This window comes from Engystomops pustulosus, chromosome 4 (assembly GCF_040894005.1).
Source record: "Engystomops pustulosus chromosome 4, aEngPut4.maternal, whole genome shotgun sequence".
In the NCBI taxonomy this organism is placed as follows: domain Eukaryota; kingdom Metazoa; phylum Chordata; class Amphibia; order Anura; family Leptodactylidae; genus Engystomops; species Engystomops pustulosus.
This window is the reverse complement of record NC_092414.1, coordinates 95,630,922-95,652,691: the sequence shown is the minus strand read 5'-3', so window position 1 is coordinate 95,652,691 and position 21,770 is coordinate 95,630,922. Positions and strand designations below refer to the sequence as shown.

At 47.2% G+C, this 21,770-nt stretch overlaps 1 protein-coding gene and 1 long non-coding RNA gene across 5 annotated transcripts in view; one reads left to right on the top strand and one right to left on the bottom strand.

Moving 5' to 3' along the window:
* Positions 1-1,351: 1,351 nt before the first annotated feature.
* Positions 1,352-9,572, bottom strand: LOC140126860 (uncharacterized). The gene is made up of 2 exons (XR_011854914.1): positions 9,085-9,572; positions 1,352-1,578 (listed from the first exon to the last, which is right to left on the bottom strand). It is a non-coding gene; the product is annotated as an uncharacterized lncRNA (long non-coding RNA).
* Positions 9,235-21,770, top strand: part of USP15 (ubiquitin specific peptidase 15) — a 53,734-nt gene continuing 41,198 nt past the window's right edge. The window contains exons 1-2 of one of the 4 annotated variants that reach the window (XM_072146806.1): positions 9,235-9,437; positions 20,487-20,614. In XM_072146806.1, coding sequence (XP_072002907.1) covers positions 9,349-9,437; positions 20,487-20,614 — 217 coding nt within the window. In that variant the 5' untranslated portion in view covers positions 9,235-9,348. The remainder of the gene's footprint in view (positions 9,438-20,486; positions 20,615-21,770) is intronic. The other 3 variants (XM_072146807.1, XM_072146808.1, XM_072146809.1) reach the window with 3 other exon arrangements.

Below are 21,770 nucleotides of genomic sequence, written 5' to 3'. Positions count from 1 at the left end.
TCCCGCGGTGGTCCAGAGGGTCCACAGATCCTGAAACCTGACAGTGAGTATATTAGGAATTCCAGGGTGCCACCCAGGCCATTAGTAGATTCAGCCTTCCATATCTCAAACAACACCTGAAATACATATTCATCAACAAAATGTAACAGAGCCCTCTGCAGAATAAAAACCTGGGTGTGAACTGGTCATGAAAATTATTACAGAGCTGTACTGGTAGCATATCTGACAGTTTAAATAGCATAAAAAATAAAATGTTAAAGGGAACCTACCACCACGATTCTACCTATAAAGGTAAAACGAGTGGTAGGTGCATTTATGGTATGTGAGGATAGCCATTTTTAGAGCTAATCCTCATATCCCGCTATCTTTTTGAAATCTTTACTGCCCTAATATGTAAATTTTGCAATGCGGCTACTGGGGCGTGGAGTAGCCGCGACGTGTAGCCTCATGTCTGGCTACTCCACGCCCCAGTAGCCGCTTTACAAAATTTACATATTAGGGCAATAAAGATTTCAAAAATATAGTGAGGATTAGCTCTAAAAAGGGCTATCCGCACGTCCCATTTAAGCACCTACCACCCGTTCTACCTTTATAGGTAGAATTGTGGTGGTAGGTTCCCTTTAAAAATCTGCCATAACCTAAAAACTCATAACTTTTTAATACTTAAGTGTAAGGAACTACACAAGATATCATTTCTAGAAGGATGTTTTCTTTTATGCTATTTTGGGACTTGTACAACCCTTTGATTTAGTTTACAGTATGATATTTCTTTTTTTGATAGATCAAATATTTGGGTTTTGCAGCAAGCTCTTTATTGCAAAGAAAGGAACAGCTTCGCTGGCATCAAGCTTCTGCGGCATCCAAACCTTTAAAAAGCTAACAGAAAAGCGATTGTGGGAGCATGTGCAAGCCTGCATTGATCCTATATGTGTGCAGCGTCCAAAGTGTGATTTAGGATTATGTAATTTAAAATTGATGGACCGCTATAACTGCTATATTTTTGTGCTACTTCAGTGAATTTGTGTTTTAGTAAATCTTTATTTTCTCTTGTAATCCCGATTAGAGTAATAGACTGTATAAGGGCCAATGCTACACAGTGTACATCCTGTGCCATATATACTTTCCTTGGGGGGCCATTTGAGGGCACATACTGCTGTGTGGGATTGTATCAAGAGAGGAATATATTCTCATGATAAGGACATAGGGGCATATTTATCATACGCTGGGGCTAGTGCCCCGCCGCTGCATGTTCGCTGCCCGATACATCAAGAGGCTTCCGCACATCTGAAAAGTCGCCGGCAGCAGAGAGTGCGCAGGCACGGGGACAGTAACGCCCCGTCTTTTGGCTGGAGGCTGGAACGTCTTTTGGCTGGAGGCTGGAGTGGCCCTTGGGAAGCCAGAAGCTGGAGTGGCTCTTAACACATCCGAGTGGCATCTGGGAAAACCGGAGACTCTGGAGCGGCCTCTGGGAAGGCCGGAGACTCTGTAGCGGCCCCTGGGAAGGCCAGAAATGTGGTATAGATAGCCATGTCCGGATCACCACTATCCCACAAAGGAGTAGCCCAGGCCAGGGCCTCTCTGGAGAGCAAAGAGAAAACAAATGCCAGTTTAGAGAGTTAGGTGGTGAACTGGGAGGACATCAGTTTAATGTGCAGCGAGCATTGGGAAACAAAATTGGGGTTGCCATCAAATTTGTCGGGCAAATCCACCAGCAGCAGATGTGGATCATTAGCACAGTTCATGGCTTTAGCAGAATTCAAGACCTTGGCGGAGTCCATGGCCAGACGGGAACGCCACAGGAGCACGGGAATGCCTCAGAAGCACGGGAACGCCACAGGAACGCGGAAACGTCACAGGTAGACGGGAAACACAGATTCTTCATTTTGCCGTCTTCTGGCACTAATAACTTTTTCATACTTTGGTGTATGGAGCTGCGGGTGGTGTCATTTTTTTCTGAGAGGAAATGCCATTTTTAATGCTACCATTTTGAGGACTGCATGGCCTCTTGATCATTTTTTATATGTGGCAAAATGGCAAAAAAGTGGCATTTTCAAATTTGGATTTTATTTTCTGTTACAGGGTTAAAGGCTGGGAATAATTTATTATATTTTGATAGATTGGACAATTTGGGACGCAGTGATACCTAACATGTTTATGATTTCTACTGTTTATATTTATATCAGTTCTAGGGTAAGGGGGGCGATTTGAATTTTTAGGTTTTTTTTAAACTTTTTTTTAATTATTTTTTAGACCCCCTAGGGTACTTTAACCCTGATCCCTGAACCCTGTCTGATTGATCCTACCATATACTGCCATACTACAGTTTGGCAGTACGTGGGGATTTTACGGATCATGCATTACAATATGCAAAGACCCGAGGCTGTCATAGCAACAGATGACCTCTCAGAATACCCACAGTCGACATTGTTAAGTGGTTAAAGAGAGAGTTCCAGTCTATCCACTGCTTTATTTTTATTTTTCTCTTAGGTGTTTATGGTCTTATGTTACTCATTCAAACTTTGATTTTTTTTTTTTTTAATCAATAAGACACGTCTTTGTTATCTTGCTTTGGAAACCTAAGAAACCTACAGCATAGATTAAGGATCAAACAACTACTTCAAAAAGTTTGAATAATGACATCAGTGTAGTCTGACTAGCAATCAGTTTTTGGTGAATTCCTGAAATTTAAGTATTTCCAGTAGTTTGTCCAGACTTTCCTAGAAATGATGCAGTATTTTCTAAAAATGTGTTTTACTCAAATGATAAATGACTATTTTCTTTTTATTTATTTTACTTATTTTTACATATTTCTAGATCAGAGAGATATTGGGTTTTATCTTATTATTTCTAGTCTGTTGTGTTACCACATTTATATTCCCATTCTTGGGAACGGGAGGGGGCCCATTGAACTTTTATGGGTTTTTTTGTCTTTTTTCTTTAGCCCCCAGGAGAGTCTGATCACTGCTTCACTATACAGCAATGTCACTGTATTTGAGCATATTGTGTATATACAGCATTTGAATTCAGATTCATATTCTTCTGCTGTATGACAGCTGTGGGAGCCTCGTAGAGCACAGACAGTAGTTGTTTGCAGCAGGTGGCTGCTTTGTAAAACAGCAGTTGCTCCCTGTGTATGGAGCCTGTAAGCCCTATCCAAAATGCCGTGTTTATGTCATCCCACCTCAAAAAAGCTTCATAAAAAGACACATTCCCCAGAATAGTTCCAATGAAAATTACTGCTAATTGCACAAAACAAAAACCCATCAACTACCTCTGTCAGCAGAAAAATGAAAAGGACCGACTAAGAAAAAGAGATGCAAAAAGTAATGATTAACATGATGTCATAAAAAAATTCTCACAAGAATTATGTATTAACCATTTTCTACATACATTGCATATTTTCTCATAAGATGGAATAAGTGGTAGTATTTTTCATATTTCTGGTGGTCAACAGTAGTTATAACTAGTGGTTAGTAACTATTATCTCTTGTGGGGTCACATACCGTATATACTCAAGTATAAGCAGAGTTTTTCAACACAAAACATGTGCTGAAAAACCCCAACTCGGCTTATGCTTGAGTACAAAATAAACCCTCACCTTTCCGGCGATCAGTCCATCAGGGGCAGGTCCGTGAGACGAACAGAAGACCTGTGGGGGGTTCCGGAAAGGTCAGTTTTGAATTTTTTTTAATCAACTGGCTGTACTACGGGGCAGGGCCTGGCTGTATGAGGGGGTGGGGAGATGGCTGTATGGCGGGCGGGGGACAGCCTACATAATGGGGCAGGGGTTTGGCTATATACTGGTGCACAAGGGCTGCTGGCTATATACTGGGGCGCAAGGGCAGCTGGCTATATACTGAGGCATGGGGCTGGCTATATACTGGGGCAGGGGGCTGGCTTTATACTGGGGCAGGGGGCCGGCTATATACTGGGGCAGGGGGCCGGCTATATACTGGGGCAGGGGGCCGGCTATATACTGGGGCAGGGGGCCGGCTATATACTGGGGCAGGGGGCCGGCTATATACTGGGGCAGGGGGCCGGCTATATACTGGGGCAGGGGGGTGGCTATATACTGGGGCAGGGGGGTGGCTATATACTGGGGCAGGGGGGTGGCTATATACTGGGGCAGGGGGGTGGCTATATACTGGGGCAGGGGGGTGGCTATATACTGGGAGATATGGGCTGGCAGGCTGTGTACTGGGGGGCAGGTGCTGGCTATATACTATGGGGCAGGGGCTGGCTATATATATATATATATATATATATATATACACTGGGGGAGCAGGGGCTGGCAGGCTATATACTGGGGAGGCTGTGACCAATGCATTTTCCACCCTCGGCTTATACACAATTCAATAGGCTTTCCCAGTTTATTGTGGTAAAATTAGGGGCCTCCGCTTATACTTGGGTCGGCTTATACTCGAGTATATATGGTAAGTAGGAGGATAATTTTGAAAGAATTATCCAATGTAGCCATGTTAATATCTAAAAATCCCTGTAGGTAGGGATGTTTAGTAGATTGTGTGTAAAATGACATATTTTCATATATTCAATATTAAGATATTGTTTTTGGGTGTTCAAGTGAAATAAGGAAAGACCTGTCACTCACAATTTCCTGGGCAATGGGAAGCTGGTGGGGGTCCATGTAATTAAGCCTTTTATTCAAGTTTAGTAAGTAATAATGAATGCGAGTTATCAGAGAGAAGCTGATATACAATAATTGGCTTAATGTATCACCTAGTGAATAAGAGCTTGTTTGACTATTAGTCCCGTACCCTTAGTGTTTATAATTCCCATAAATGTTCAGTTTGCAAATTTATAATCAATCCACATGTTGGGACTCTGGTCATGTGAGAAATCTGTCTGGTGGGGGACAGAGAATGACGGTGCGGTCACACATGGTGTCTGCTCGGGGGCGGGGTTTGACCCAATCATAGTTAATGGAAATCAACCACATACAAAACATTAAACAACCTATAAATACTCATCCCCGCTCCTCTTCATCTTGATCCTGACCTTTATTAAGCTTGACACGCCAGGATCACCTAGAAAACAAACCTATGATTAACAGGCCGGAGCGAGGGGAGGAGATGCCCGTCTCTCTGGTCTGCTAAGTATGAACGCCTTAGCCACCTCCCTCTCCCGACGATACCCGAGGGGCGTCAATTCACACCTCTTGTATGACATCACCTTGCTCTCCCATGTTGTCAGCATGGGAAAGTAGGTCGCGAGGCTGTGCATAATTAGCAGCGGAGTCGAGTATTTGTACCATAGGTTTTTTTTATGTTTTTTACGTGGTTGATTTCCTTTAAAGGGAACCTACCACCACAAATCTACCTATAAAGGTAGATCGGGTGGTAGGTGGATCAATGGGCTGCTCGTAGCTGCGCGCCCTCGTCCGACGATCCTGCAGTCTGCGCATGCTACGAGCTGCACGCCGAAGATGGTGAGTAGGAGGGGTAAAGTGGCTACCGGGGCATGGAGTAGCCGCCTCGTGTAACCTCAGATGCGGCTACTCCACGCCCCAGTAGCCGCATAAGAAAATTAGCATAAAAGTCAAATAAAAGTTACTAAAAAAGTGCGGGGACGTGAGGATTAGCTCTAAAATGGGCTCTCCTCACGTCCCATTGATCCACCTACCATCCGATCTACCTTTATAGGTAGATTTGTGGTGGTAGGTTCCCTTTAACACTGACAGCCTGGAATGAGTTACTTTTTTGTGGGTGGTGAACTAGATGGCTTCCTGAAACCCCAGTATATCACTAGGAGTGGGAGGCTGGTCAGCCCTGTAATCCTGACTTTCCCATTGGTGCTTGAGCCTTATGCCCCCTTGTAGGGAAGGTCTCTTCTGAAGTATCTAGGCCAAGCCAAATGCTACTACTTATGGTTCCTAGCGTAATTCAAAGGGCCTTGCACAACTTTCCCTTTGAATCCCAGAAATATGTGGTGTGGAAAATACACCTGGTGAATTCTCTTTCACACTTTCACTTTCAGCTGTTCCCTTTGGTGTCCGGTTCTCTTGTCAGCAGCAGACAGTTACACTGATGCAGAAACAGATCTTGTTTACTCCATGAGCTCAGTGGTTCTGCTGAAAACACAATTATAAGATTCAGGATGATGGGGCTCTGTCGCTCCTTTGCCTGGCTCGGCACTTCTCTGCTTGCACTGCTTCAGAGAACGCTGTATTCACAGTGTTGTGCCTGACAAACAGAAGTAATCAATTGCTGCACCATCCCCCAGCTGCTGGGTATGTTTGGTTCATAATGCATGAACTCAAATGATAGACTTCCTTTAAAGGGGTTATCCAGGTTTAATTTTATTTTTATGGCCGGGCTGGGGAAGGCTAGTTAAACATAATAAACATGTACTTACCCCCTCCGGCGCCGCTGATGTCCCGCGCCGCGGTCCCTTCGATCCGTGCCCCTGTTTGTTTACAGGGGCACGGAAGCCGCGCACAGGGAGCTTCCGGTCCACGATGTGAACGGCTCCTCCCATGCGCCCCTATCTCTCAGCGTTGTAAGCGCTGAGAGATGGTGCGCATGGGAGCTTCCGGCCGGCCGGAAGCTCCCTGTGCGCCGGTGTAATGAAACCGGCGCACAGAGAAGACGGGCCGCGGCGCGGGACATCGGCAGCACCGGAGGAGGTAAGTACATGTTTATTATGTTTAACTAGCCCTCCCCAGCCCGGATAACCCCTTTAACCCCTTCACGCTCCGTGGCGGATATATCCGCCACGGAGCGCAGTGACTTAGCGCTCAGTGGCGGATATATCCGCCACGGCGCTTATGCCGGCTCGGCACCCCAGTGTAACACCCGCGATCGGAGTCGGCTCCGATCGCGGGTGTGTAACCCGTTAAATGCCGCGGTCAGCACGACCGCGGCATCTAACATGTCTCTGGGGTGTCTTTCCCCCACGATCGGCCCCCCCGAACCGTTTTCGGGGGGCACCGATCGCTGCTATGGAAGTGCTGGGGTCCGATCTGGTCCCCAGCACTGCCTGCAGGCACTGCCAGTAAGATGGCGTCTGTGACGTCATCTTACTGGCATAGTGCCAGCCTATGCAAGTGCATAGGCTGACACTGATAATACTCTGCAATACATGATTATTGCAGAGTATTATCATGAACAAGCAATCAGATGATTGCTTGGTCATTTCCCATGGTGGAAAAAGTGAAAAAGTTAAAAAAAAAATGTTATTCAATAAAAAATAAAGTAATAAATCAATAAAAATGCCCATAAGCCCCATAACATATAAAGAGACATATAACCCCAAAAAAGTCTAAATCATAACAAAAACCCCACATATATAGTATCACCGCGTCCGTAACAACCCGTAGAATACAAGTAAATCATTATTGAACCCCCACGATAAACGCCGTAAAAAAAAACTGCTATAAACCTTCCAAAAATTATGATTTTTAGCTATTCAATCCCACAAAAAATGCTATAAAATGTGATCAAAAAACCATGTGTACTCCGACATGATACTGGTGCAAAGTACAACATGTCCCGCAAAAAATAAGCCATCAACCAGCTCCGTAGCCAAAAAAGTAACAATGTTATGCCACTTGGAAGACGGCAATACATAAATGATAGATTTTTCCCCACATTAGGGTTTTGTTTGACAAATTTAGTAAAACGTAAGAAAATATATTCATGTCTGGTATCCCCGTAATCGTATCGACCCATAGAATGAAGATAATATGATTATTAGTCTATACGGTGAACATCAAAAAAAAAAAAGTAAAAAATCCAGTACAGAATTGATGCTTTTCTACTCCTGCTCTCAAAAAAAGTTCCTAAATTTTCAACAATAGGTGATACTAACCCCAAAATGGTAACAATGGAAAAAGCATCTCATCACGCAAAAAAAATGGCATCACATGGCCCAAATAACGAAAAAGCGAAAATTTTATAGCCTTCAAAAGGGGCCAATGAGGAAACTAAAATCCTGGCAGCTGCAGGGCTCTCCTTCCCTTCTGCGTCTCGCTGTGCCCCCATAACACAAGTAACGGCCACATGTGGGGGGTCTTTGTACTCAGGAGAAATTGTAGAACAAATTGTATGGTGGGTTTTCTCTTTTTATATTTTGGAAATGTGTAAATTTTAGTGCTAAATGAACGTATAAGGGAACAATTTGACCATTCTAAATTTCACCTCCATTTTGATTCAATTACTATGAAGATCTCAAGGGGTTAACAATCTTTGTAAAAGCTGTTTCTGATAGCTTGAGGGGTGCAGATTTGAAAATGGGTAGATTATATAGGGGGTTTTGATGCTAAATATGTAAAATTTCATTCAAAACTGTATTTATCCCCAAAATAGTCAATTCTGAAAATCCGGAAAAGCGATATTCTTTTTGTAAGCCGCGTGACATCAAAATAAATTATCCAAACATTTCAGAAATTATGAAAATGTAAAGTAGACAAATGGGAAATGTTATTCAGCAACTTATTTAGGTGGTAAATCGATCTGCCTGAAAACACAATGATTTTGAATTTCGAAAATGGCAAATTTTTCAAAAAATTTATCATATTTGCTTTTTTTTTGTAAATAAACGCAAAACTTATCAGCCAAAATTTACCACTAAAATGAAGTACAACATGTGGGGAAAAAACAATCTCAGAATCGTTTTGATAAGTAACAGCGTTCAAAAGTTATAACCATATAAAGCGACGCAGGTCAGAATCCAAAAAATCGGGCTGAGCCTTAAGCTACAAAATGGCTGCGTCCTTAAGGGGTTAAGTGAACCATCAGGTCACTGCAGGAAGCTGACTCCCCTACAATGTAACTCATTCTCTGTACAATGCAAACATAACAAAGTACACATAAGAATATATTACCTCATGAAACATAAAATACAGGTGCCACAGGAATTGCACTCTGGGTCACTACAGAGGTACAAGGCTTTCCGAGTATAAAATCTGGTGGGTGGTTTGGGTGGCAATGGGCCCCAGGCCACTGGAGCTGCCTATACAGGCGGTCCCCTACTTAAGAACACCCGACATACAGACGACTCCTACTTAAAGACGGGCCAATCTGCCCCCTGTGACCTTTGTATTATAGTTTAATGCTCATCATTTACCTTCTTAGGAGGGCAATCACTATGTTATTAGGGGCACCCCGGCAAGTTATGTGATTACTGTGGTTGAAGCCAATCCCTGTGCACGGGCGGCTATAGCTATGTCAGGACCCACACCGGCCGGTGTCCTGCTTGCAGCGCGCTCCCCTGCACGCGCTGATTGGCTCCAGCGTCTCCCCGGCGCTCATGGCCGCACTCACCGCTTCCCCTACTTCCCAGCAGTGACGTCACTCCCAGGATGCAGCGCGCAGCTGTCAGTGCAGGAAGATGGCGGAGGGCGGAGTGGTTGATCTGGAGACTCAGAGATCCGAAGTGTCAGCGCTGCTGAAAACCCCTCTCCGGAGAGGAGACACCTGGTAAGTGGTACAACGGAGAACAGGGAACCGGGGGAAAGCCACGGGAAGAAGAGGGCGCGCTGTCCGGGGCGAACATGAGGGAGACGGGTCGCGGGTGACAGTGAAAACATCTGTATCATGCCTGGCACTGATCACTGCACCCGGCCAGCGTTGTCACCTGTTCATTGTCACTCACCCGTACCCAGTGCTGCGGCCTCAGCGTGTGCCAGTCACTGCCCTCCGTTATACCCACACACTACAAGCCGCCGAGGGCCTGCAGGACTCCACTGCTGTCACCAGCCGCCAGTCCCTGAATGCTACACCTGTCACAGTCATACCCCAGCTGTCCAACTCCTACTCTGCTGTCACCCGATACTTCACCTCTCACCCTGGTGCTAAAGTCCACCTACCCCACTGTCACCCTGGTGCCACAGCTCACCTACCCCACTGTCACCCTGGTGCCACAGCTCACCTACCCCACTGTCACCCGGGTGCCACAGCTCGCCTACCCCACTGTCACCCTGGTGCCACAGCTCGCCTGCCCCGCTGTCACCCTGGTGCCACAGCTCGCCTGTCACGCTGGTGCCACAGCTCGCCTGCCCCGCTGTCACGCTGGTGCCACAGCTCGCCTGCCCGCTGTCACGCTGGTGCCACAGCTCGCCTGCCCCCGCTGTCACGCTGGTGCCACAGCTCGCCTGCCCCCGCTGTCACCCTGGTGCCACAGCTCGCCTGCCCCCGCTGTCACCCTGGTGCCACAGCTCGCCTGCCCCCGCTGTCACCCTGGTGCCACAGCTCGCCTGCCCCCGCTGTCACCCTGGTGCCACAGCTCGCCTGCCCCGCTGTCACCCTGGTGCCACAGCTCGCCTGCCCCGCTGTCACCCTGGTGCCACAGCTCGCCTGCCCCGCTGTCACCCTGGTGCCACAGCTCGCCTGCCCCGCTGTCACCCTGGTGCCACAGCTCGCCTGCCCCGCTGTCACCCTGGTGCCACAGCTCGCCTGCCCCGCTGTCACCCTGGTGCCACAGCTCGCCTGCCCCGCTGTCACCCTGGTGCCACAGCTCGCCTGCCCCGCTGTCACCCTGGTGCCACAGCTCGCCTGCCCCGCTGTCACCCTGGTGCCACAGCTCGCCTGCCCCGCTGTCACCCTGGTGCCACAGCTCGCCTGCCCCGCTGTCACCCTGGTGCCACAGCTCGCCTGCCCCGCTGTCACCCTGGTGCCACAGCTCGCCTGCCCCGCTGTCACCCTGGTGCCACAGCTCGCCTGCCCCGCTGTCACCCTGGTGCCACAGCTCGCCTGCCCCGCTGTCACCCTGGTGCCACAGCTCGCCTGCCCCGCTGTCACCCTGGTGCCACAGCTCGCCTGCCCCGCTGTCACCCTGGTGCCACAGCTCGCCTGCCCCGCTGTCACCCTGGTGCCACAGCTCGCCTGCCCCGCTGTCACCCTGGTGCCACAGCTCGCCTGCCCCGCTGTCACCCTGGTGCCACAGCTCGCCTGCCCCGCTGTCACCCTGGTGCCACAGCTCGCCTGCCCCGCTGTCACCCTGGTGCCACAGCTCGCCTGCCCCGCTGTCACCCTGGTGCCACAGCTCGCCTGCCCCGCTGTCACCCTGGTGCCACAGCTCGCCTGCCCCGCTGTCACCCTGGTGCCACAGCTCGCCTGCCCCGCTGTCACCCTGGTGCCACAGCTCGCCTGCCCCGCTGTCACCCTGGTGCCACAGCTCGCCTGCCCCGCTGTCACCCTGGTGCCACAGCTCGCCTGCCCCGCTGTCACCCTGGTGCCACAGCTCGCCTGCCCCGCTGTCACCCTGGTGCCACAGCTCGCCTGCCCCGCTGTCACCCTGGTGCCACAGCTCGCCTGCCCCGCTGTCACCCTGGTGCCACAGCTCGCCTGCCCCGCTGTCACCCTGGTGCCACAGCTCGCCTGCCCCGCTGCCACGCTGGTGCCACAGCTCGCCTGCCCCGCTGCCACGCTGGTGCCACAGCTCGCCTGCCCCGCTGCCCCGCTGGTGCCACAGCTCGCCTGCCCCGCTGGTGCCACAGCTCGCCTGCCCCGCTGCCCCGCTGGTGCCACAGCTCGCCTGCCCCGCTGCCCCGCTGGTGCCACAGCTCGCCTGCCCCGCTGCCCCGCTGGTGCCACAGCTCGCCTGCCCCGCTGGTGCCACAGCTCGCCTGCCCCGCTGGTGCCACAGCTCGCCTGCCCCGCTGCCACGCTGGTGCCACAGCTCGCCTGCCACGCTGGTGCCACAGCTCGCCTGCCCCGCTGCCACGCTGGTGCCACAGCTCGCCTGCCCCGCTGTCACCCTGGTGCCACAGCTCGCCTGCCCCGCTGTCACCCTGGTGCCACAGCTCGCCTGCCCCGCTGTCACCCTGGTGCCACAGCTCGCCTGCCCCGCTGTCACCCTGGTGCCACAGCTCGCCTGCCCCGCTGTCACCCTGGTGCCACAGCTCGCCTGCCCCGCTGTCACCCTGGTGCCACAGCTCGCCTGCCCCGCTGTCACCCTGGTGCCACAGCTCGCCTGCCCCGCTGTCACCCTGGTGCCACAGCTCGCCTGCCCCGCTGTCACCCTGGTGCCACAGCTCGCCTGCCCCGCTGTCACCCTGGTGCCACAGCTCGCCTGCCCCGCTGTCACCCTGGTGCCACAGCTCGCCTGCCCCGCTGTCACCCTGGTGCCACAGCTCGCCTGCCCCGCTGTCACCCTGGTGCCACAGCTCGCCTGCCCCGCTGTCACCCTGGTGCCACAGCTCGCCTGCCCCGCTGTCACCCTGGTGCCACAGCTCGCCTGCCCCGCTGTCACCCTGGTGCCACAGCTCGCCTGCCCCGCTGTCACCCTGGTGCCACAGCTCGCCTGCCCCGCTGCCCCGCTGGTGCCACAGCTCGCCTGCCCCGCTGCCCCGCTGGTGCCACAGCTCGCCTGCCCCGCTGCCCCGCTGGTGCCACAGCTCGCCTGCCCCGCTGCCCCGCTGGTGCCACAGCTCGCCTGCCCCGCTGCCCCGCTGGTGCCACAGCTCGCCTGCCCCGCTGCCCCGCTGGTGCCACAGCTCGCCTGCCCCGCTGGTGCCACAGCTCGCCTGCCCCGCTGGTGCCACAGCTCGCCTGCCCCGCTGGTGCCACAGCTCGCCTGCCCCGCTGCCACGCTGGTGCCACAGCTCGCCTGCCACGCTGGTGCCACAGCTCGCCTGCCCCGCTGCCACGCTGGTGCCACAGCTCGCCTGCCCCGCTGCCACGCTGGTGCCACAGCTCGCCTGCCCCGCTGCCACGCTGGTGCCACAGCTCGCCTGCCCCGCTGCCACGCTGGTGCCACAGCTCGCCTGCCCCGCTGCCACGCTGGTGCCACAGCTCGCCTGCCCCGCTGCCACGCTGGTGCCACAGCTCGCCTGCCCCGCTGCCACGCTGGTGCCACAGCTCGCCTGCCACGCTGCCACGCTGGTGCCACAGCTCGCCTGCCACGCTGGTGACACAGCTCGCCTGTCACGCTGGTGCCACAGCTCGCCTGCCCCGCTGTCACGCTGGTGCCACAGCTCGCCTGCCCCGCTGGTGCCACAGCTCGCCTGCCCCGCTGTCACGCTGGTGCCACAGTTTTCTAAGCCACTATGATAAATCTCACATATAAAATGTTCTTTATGCGGTCTGTGTTCATAACTCGGAGGGCCCCTTTAAAGGGGCATTGTCACAAAATTTTAATCTATTAGCCTCAAGTAGGGTAAGAAATGTCCTTTTATGTGAAATCTCATTTACATATAAAGAAAAATCTCCAAGTCATGGTTGCAAGGGAAGTGTCCTGTGTAGAGTCTATACAGGGAGAGTCACTCCTGAGGCTCCTATCTTCAGTTCAATAGTTCCTAGAATTTTTTAATGTCATATTAATGATAAGAATCTCATCTTTCAGATGGCATCAGGATTGTGTTTCTTAGAGCTACAGAAACAAAGACACAGGCAGTTAAAGACAGTTGATATTGTGTGAGCTGCAGATCCAGTGTAGTAGGGGGAATAGTTATTATGGTAGAGCCAAAACCTTGAGGTGCTCTGCTAATGTCCCTATCCCCAAGCACTTCAGCCTTAGGGACATATGTGGGCATGGCACTACATAATATAGCAGTAAGTAAGAGTATGTAAAAGGTGAAGGCTGCCTTGTGTGGACATATTCTACATTTTTCTTTCTCTAGGAACTGGCCGTAACAAAGTCTGGGTAAGTGTTGGGTATAATCAGTGTACAGGCGGTCCCCTACTTAAGGACACCCGACTTACAGACAACCCATAGTAACAGACGGACCCCTCTGCCCACTGTGCCCTCTGGTGAAGCTCTCTGAATGCTTTACTTTAGTCTCAGACTGCAATGATCAGCTGTAAGGTGTCTGTAATGAAGCTTTATTGATAATCCTTGATCTAATTATAGCAAAAATTTTGAAACTCCAATTGTCACTGGGACAAATTGTCTAGAACTTCAAATATAAAATGTACAGTTCAACTTAAGAACAAACCTCCGGACCCTATCTTGTGTGTAACCCGGGCACTACCTGTATACTCCTGGAATGGGAGGGAGCATTATACGCCAAGCAGAGGCTGTAGAGCCGGATGTCCATTTATGGCATCCATGTCTGGTGTATGATGTGGTTTCTCTGGTGATGTAACTGTGCAGAAAAGGACAGTTATGTCACTCTGGAGACACCATGAACATCTTCAGCAGTCGATCACTGGGTGCAGCCAGTATTCACCCCCACTCAGGGGGTTGGAAGGATCTAGCACAGGATGTATCCCACTGTCTGAGCATAAATGGGGATACGCTGCTGCCCTGTGTTGTAAGGATACATCAGAAATTCTCCTAACATGTTTTTAAAATGGATAGCATAAATGAGGTATGAATGCAGCCATAGTAGAACAAAGAGACTTCTAATTATTGTTGCTATAGTAAAGATAATAAAATACAATCGCACCAGGGGACTGCAAAGTCATCCGAAATAGGAGGGCAAGTATGTTTGAGTAGAACTGGGCAGTGCCCCTTTTTGGTAAAAACTGGTGTGGGAGTTGCCCAACCTTTTTAAGCACACTCTTATGTACTATATAGACAATAGTTTGAATAAACACATTGACAATACTTTGAATAAAGTAGATATTTAGCAGAGTATTACAGAACATGACATCACTATTAGATTGGTGCCTCTTCAAATATGAGGCCTCAGGAGCATAAGACAAATAAGCTCTGGTATAGGTTATATATTGTGGCTGTTATTGTACTATTTGCACAGCAACTATACTTTCCTGTACCTGTAGGGAAAAAATGGAAAAGGCTTCTCTATAAAACTTGAATATTTCAGAAAATAACATATTAAAGGGAACCTGTCAGCAAAAATGGACCTAACACACCACTACCAGTATGTTGTGGAGCACACTAGAGGATGCTAAATCCTGTTCCCTTCATGGCCCAGCATGGTTGCATCATCAACAATTCTCTTTGAAGGGAGATGTAAATTTGTTGTATAAAGTCATGGAGGTGGATAGATTAGCTCTAAAGTCAAGCTCTCCCTTCTTCACAGTGCCCCCCCTTGCTGTAATCGACATCATGCAGCAGACTTCCGGAGAGTCGGTTATTGATGTACCTTACTGACCACCTTTACTGATGCTAAACTCCCTGGGGCAGATTTATCAGAAGTGTCTGATCAGAGCAATGGGCAGCTACAACAGTTCTGCTCTCAGACACTGAAAACCAGACGGGATTTAAACATCCTGTGGCCTTTCTACTCAGTTCTCTACCACTGTGCTATGTGACCTGATTGTGTTTATCTGTCTTTTGCTGTTGCTGGTGTTTCTGCATTACCTGCTGGTGTTTTTGTCTCGGCTGTGTTAATTTGTATTATCTTATCAGGAGTAGTCAGGCTCCATTTAATGCTGGTTTTGTCATTCATTATTTGCTCTGTTCTGTGGGAATGTCTACACTTACTATGTAGCTTGTTTCTTTGACTGTGGTGAGAGATTCTGTGAAGTTTGTCTGTTCTCTTGTATTCACTCACCACTTTCATGTCTGATCCACTTTGTCTGTGCTTATTTTCTAGTTAGTGTTTTTTTGGACCTGCTATGGTCGCAACCCACTATTCCTGTCTTCTCAATTACCCTTCTTCATGTATTCCGCCTCGGTTGTGTGTTTGTGTGCATGCAGGGATTGCTTGTTTCCAAGCTTTACTTGCAGTAATTATTTAGTTAGGGGGCCCAAATTTAGTACACAAGACCCTAGTATCCTGTAGTCCTTTTCCCAACTATCTGGAAAAGTCTTTGTGCTTAGAGAGAGATGTTAGGTCTGGAGCTAGCCAGCACCCGCAGGCAGGGACTAGCTTAGTCTTAGAGTAAGGGACAGCTTAGTTCTTGGTGCTCTCTTTCCTGCTTCCTTGTAAACCATGGCAATCAAATAGTGGTTTCTAATTATGCGAGTTATTGGGGGTGGGGGTCCCTGTGGTTGCATCCCCTGAGATATATCCCCTATCCTGCTGAAGATTCCTTTTAATGCAGTTTGGTCTTAAAAATAACTATCATCTGTTATAAGATGATGTAATAATACTTGTAGTAGTGAATTGTTTAAAATGTATTGGATGTAGATCTATAGTAGAAAATGTAGACCCATACATTGCTTCTTGCCACCATAATTATTTATGTATGATATTATCTTGTACCGCTACTCTATTGGTCATGTGGACATGTAGCTGCTGGCATTCACAGAAGAGATAAGCTCTTATCAGTGCAGAACTTCAGAACATAGTTACTATATATAACCAACATCTTCTTTTAGAAAGATGTTGTATTGTCTGGTAGCAATGTATAATGGAAAAAAGTCCTACAGACATTACAGAAAGTTACCAATCTGGAATCTTTGAAGACACTTATTTTTGTGTCATAATTACTTATTAGACTTTTTCATATTTGTTTTGTTTTCATTGACTAGATTATGGGCGGCACGGTGGCTGAGTAGGTAGCACTTCTGCCTTGCAGCACTGGAGTCCTGGGTTTGAATCCCACCCAGGTCAACATCTGCAAAGAGTTTGTATGTTCTCTCCGTGTTTGCGTGGGTTTCCTCCGGGTACTCCGGTTTCCTCCCACACTCCAAAACATACTGTTAGGTTGTTTAGATTGTGAGCCCCATTGGGGACAGGGACCAATTAGTCATGTTTTGTGCAGCGCTGCGTAATCTGTGTGCGCTATATAAATAAAGAATTATTATTATAATTATATAGTATCCAACTGCTGCAGATAGAATGGCTGTGTCAAACAGATGAACTACTTTATTCTGTTTTCATTATGCAGCCCACATCTAAAATACACTCTCGGCAATATTGTTGTTTGTTTGGTTTTTTTTTTGGTTTTTTTTTTTAATCTCAAAATGTGGAAAACCCCTTTAACACCTGACCCACAGACAAATGTCTGCAAATTGGATAACCCGAAGCTAATTTAAATATGTGCCTGTCACCAGATTTTGACCACCCTGACTAACAATACTTGCTGATAAAGGGTTACAAGTCCTCCCCATATCACCTAAAATTAGCTGACAGTGGGGCACAGTACCTTAATTACAGCCATTTTTCTGATATGCAAATTAGCCTTTCTGACTCATCTCTCTCAGGCTACCAGTGAACCACGCTCCATTATTAGGACTGACATCTCTGTGTCTCTTCAAATCCCTGCTCTGCCTCCTTGTACTTGGACACTCTGCTAATATTCAACTACAGACATATAAACCTCTATGTACAGATGGGAAATATTGTGTCAATTTTTTCACACAGTGCCTTGTTTTACATTCATGACATGTGACATAATCGCAGGTCCTTCAGCCTTCTAAGAATAGCAAACTGTACACCGTGCATGTGACTTCATGTGATCAGATACATGCATGGGGTACAGTTTGCTATTATTAAGAGGCTAAAGTACCTGAGATGATGTCACTCTGGTCACATGGCATGAACTGTGACCAGTAAGGAGGCATAAGGCATGGGAAGGGTTAGATGGGAGGGGCCGGACACACCCCTCCCTGATGGCAGGGAATATAAGATAAAAGGTGATTTATGTGGATGTAAGTGAAACTATTATAAGCTAAAAGAAGGGGGTCAGTTAGTTATTAGAGCTCTATAGGAACCTGCCACTGGCTGTATATGTGCAAATGTGACAGGTTCCCTGTAAATTTAACAATGGTTTTGATGGTGTGAAAACATAGCCGTTGTAGACAGGTTTTATCACATTTTATTAGTTGTATATAAATAAATACTTAGCTTCAGTTGTATAGTGCTGTCATAAGACACCATGCTTGTTAGAGTAGTCCAAAGCAACAGGGGTAAAGAGCTTAAATGGTTACTAACTTTTTGACTAACTCCTGCCCCAGTTGTTTGAAGTGATGCGTAACAGAGCCTAAAAGATCCCTATAATGCCTACAGTTCTGGAATAGGCAGGAGTTTTTGATAGAATCTGTAATGGAACCTCTGAATAGAACCTCCAGCACACATGTGAATTGCTTTACCTAAAATTATATCGGACAACCCCTGGAATCGCACATACAGTTTGCATGGCAAACGTCCATGTGCCTCAAGCAGGCACAAACAAGTATAAACTCAAACACTAGAAACTTTGTATCTACCCTACAGTTTTGCTAAAAATAACGTTTCTGCTGTCACATGACCACTGGTCGGCAGAACCAAGTACCATTTACTTTACTTATACTTATTACTTTTTTTTGCTTGTCCTTCTCCAGCCAGTCAGGGGTTTTCCTGTATAACCGGCAACTCCTCTTTAATAATTGCATAGTCTAGATTAAGCAACTTTCTGTATATACTTTGTGTTTCGTTTTCTCACCACATTCATGATTTCTTGTTCACAGTCAGAGGCTGAATCCTGTCCAATAGCGTGTCACAAGTCAGAACTTATGTATATGTTTTATGTAAATGACAGCAAATGTTTTATTGCAGAGAATTGGATTTAAAGCGTAATTAAACTAAACTTGTGACAAAATTGACTTCCTCAATGCAATCAAATTATTGCATGCAAAACCTGTATGATACAATGTATAAATTACTGGTTACAGGCGAGCACAAGCCAGTGCAACTGCATTAAATATAATGTTTTATTCCACATTGTTTTCTATCGACGTTCTTATAATTGTTATAATTGGGCTGTTATAATTGCTGATTCATTGGTAGTGGCACCAATTAATATTCCATTGTATGGAGAGGTAATTAACAGTTTAACGTAATTCCCTACCTACAGGATAGGGGTCCTCTTGCTGATTGGCAGTGGACCTCATCGATCAACTGATTGCACCCCCACTAATCACCGTTTCCTGCCTTTGGTGCCCATTAAGCAAATGATTGGTTTCCAGCTTTTTTTTCCATTTTTAATTTCTTTGACACATTGAAAGAGCTGAAACCTGGATGTAAATATAAACCCTGCCGTATTTATCCTCACACTCGAGTAGTAGGCATGACATATGCTAAAAGTATTACGAAGCTGGAAAGAGTTATACTTCTGGAAATAAGCTATTTTGGCAGTTCTATAATTCATAAGTTAGAATGCATGCTTGTTTTATTGCTGTGAGGTGACAGTTCAGTGGGCTTTCAAGTCAATGCGTATCATGCTGATTCTTCGTGAATGGGAATTGTTTTCTGCTTGGAAAGCCTTTACAATTTTTACAGTTTTGTAATGTGGGAACGAAATCTGGAAATCACAATGTTTCATGTCAGTCATTTACGTAACTACATGATAGGTTGCTAATGGCATTCTAGTGCGTATGTGCACCACCTTGTATGTAAAGAGGTGTGGTGTTTATCCAGAATACATGTTGCTCTGATGTGATAAGAACACAGAAAGCAAAAGTCCCCTAAGACTTTATTAAGCTCCAAATGAGTCATAACAGTCCCTAAAGTGCTACATATAGTGTTAATGTAATTAGATAAAGTATATAGTTATACTGTTACACTTCAACAGTTACAGGTACTCACCTTTAGGGATTCTTACACCGATAATAGTGAATTAACAAATAAAGGAAGCACTCATTTAAGTAGATGCTGAGCGCTATTTGTATTCAAGTGGCACGGCAAACATAATGTGATGGCTCGGCACAGACAGCCTTTGTCAAACCGAGCCACAGGGGGATATGAATGAAGATCTGTGGTTTGGCGTTGGAAGAGTGCGATGTGCATTTAAAAATATTCAAATGAGCCAGAGGCGCTCAGGGTCCAGTCTGATGAGCGCCTCCTGGCTCCTCCGAGACCTAATTTTTTTGTTATTCAGAGCTCCCATGTCTCTCTGCGTCCTGTCAGCCAATGCCGTCACTAGGCTGTCTGGAATTCTGCTTGATTTCTTGCCCAGTCGCACAGGATACCTGCGAGCTGCACAAAATAGAAGATCTTGCCCCTGCGCAAGAATTCCAAACAGCCGGGTGACTTCACCAGCTGTCTGGCCAAGGAGAGACATGGGAGCAGTGAATAACAATAAGGCGGGGGGAGGGGCGTGCATTAATTAGGTCTCGGAGGAGCCAGGAGGTGCTCGTCGGATGGGACCCTGAGCGCCTACGGCTCATTTGAATATTTTTAAAAGCTTATTTTCTTGGTGTAATGGAAGACCCGGAGGAAGTGAAAAAAGGCCCCCTTCATATCCTTTAGGTTACGAGCGTGCGTTATGGGACAGTCTACCACCAAGAAAATGGTGGGAGATGTCCTTTAAGGAGTGCTTTCGTTTTTTGCTAATTCCCAAAATTAGATAGTGTTCTTGTCTCTCCCTGGTCCTTTGTCCAATGTTCCCAACTATTTGCTTTGGTTTAGGGTGTACCAGTTGACTTGTCAGCTGACCAGTGCAGGCCTCCACAGTCATCTTTTCACTAACTGGATACTACTTTATGGCCTCAGAAGCGGGGTCTGTGGTTATTGCCTCAATTTGCAGCACTTTGGGGACATCCACTTAAAGTATATGCTATAGTTCCCCTGCAGCAGATTTTAGATGTCGATGCCGGTAGTGGGACCTGTTCCATGTTTTTCTACTTGACCAACTGATTATTTTACCTGTAAACCCACATTTTTCATTGCAACTTTTTTTTTTTTGTCTTAGGTACTTGATTGACAGTCGCTGGTTCAAGCAGTGGAAGAAATATGTGGGGTTTGACAGCTGGGACAAGTACCAGATGGGAGATCAGAATGTGTATCCAGGACCCATTGATAATTCTGGACTCCTTAAAGGTCATTCTCTTATGTTCTCTTATGTTTGAATATGTAAAAAGATGAAATACCCAAATAAAGATACATAGTGTGTAACTGTATATGCATACCCCTCAATTCTTTCTTCAGTATACTTTTTATTTTATTTTTTAAATACAACATAGCTTAAAGGTAGTCTACCACCAAGATGAAGGTTTGTAAACCAAGCACACTTACATACCGGTGTGTGCCCTGTCTGGTAGGTTCTGCTCTTCTTTTAGCTTCTTTTTCCTGTGTTTTTACAAAAAAAGACCTTTAAAATTAGGCAAATTAAGGCTATTTTGAATGATTTTTAAAGCCTTTTTTTTCTAAAAACAAGGGCATAGGAAGCTTAAAGAGGAGCAGATCCCGAGGGGTCACATACCAGTATGTGAGTGTGCTTGATTTAGGCCCCTTCCACACTTGTGCTTTTGACGCGCAGAGCTTGCATTGCACTCTGACCCATTGTAATCAATGGGCTTTTTCACACTTGCATTTTTTTTCATGCACACACGCGTGTTTTTTTTTTAGCGCGTGTTTAAATCTCTGCATGCTCTACTTTTGCAAGTCATTCGCATGAAAAACGCACCATACGAGTCTATGGAGACGCATCAAAAACACATTGCACTCTGAGACACATGCAAGTGCAATGCGTTTTTCATCAATTGCCATAGAAAAGATAGAGCTCAGTCCTGAGTCCATTTCATGCATTGAAAACGCGCATGAAAAACTGAGACACTGAACAAACTCTGACTGAAAACTGATTGTACTCTGATGCAAAATGTCAGCTTTTCACTGACCAAACCCTGATCGCACCCTGATCAAACTCTGACGTGATCTGCAATGCAAGTGTGGAAGGGGCCTTACAATCCTTGATACTGGTGGTAGATGTCCTTTTAAAGATATCTACCAACAAGATAAAGGACTCTAAAACAAACACTTACATGCTGGTGTGTGCCGCCTCTGACAGAATCCACTCTTCTTTTAGCTTCTTATGCCCTTGTTTTTATGATAGAAAAAGGGCTTTAAAAATTATGCAAATGAGGTGGAGAGGCTCCTTAGCTCTTAATTAAGCCTGGAGCCCCTCAGGTTCAGTTGCATAATATTTAATGCTTTTTTTCATAAAAACAAGGGCATAAGAGGCTAAAAGAAGAGCGGA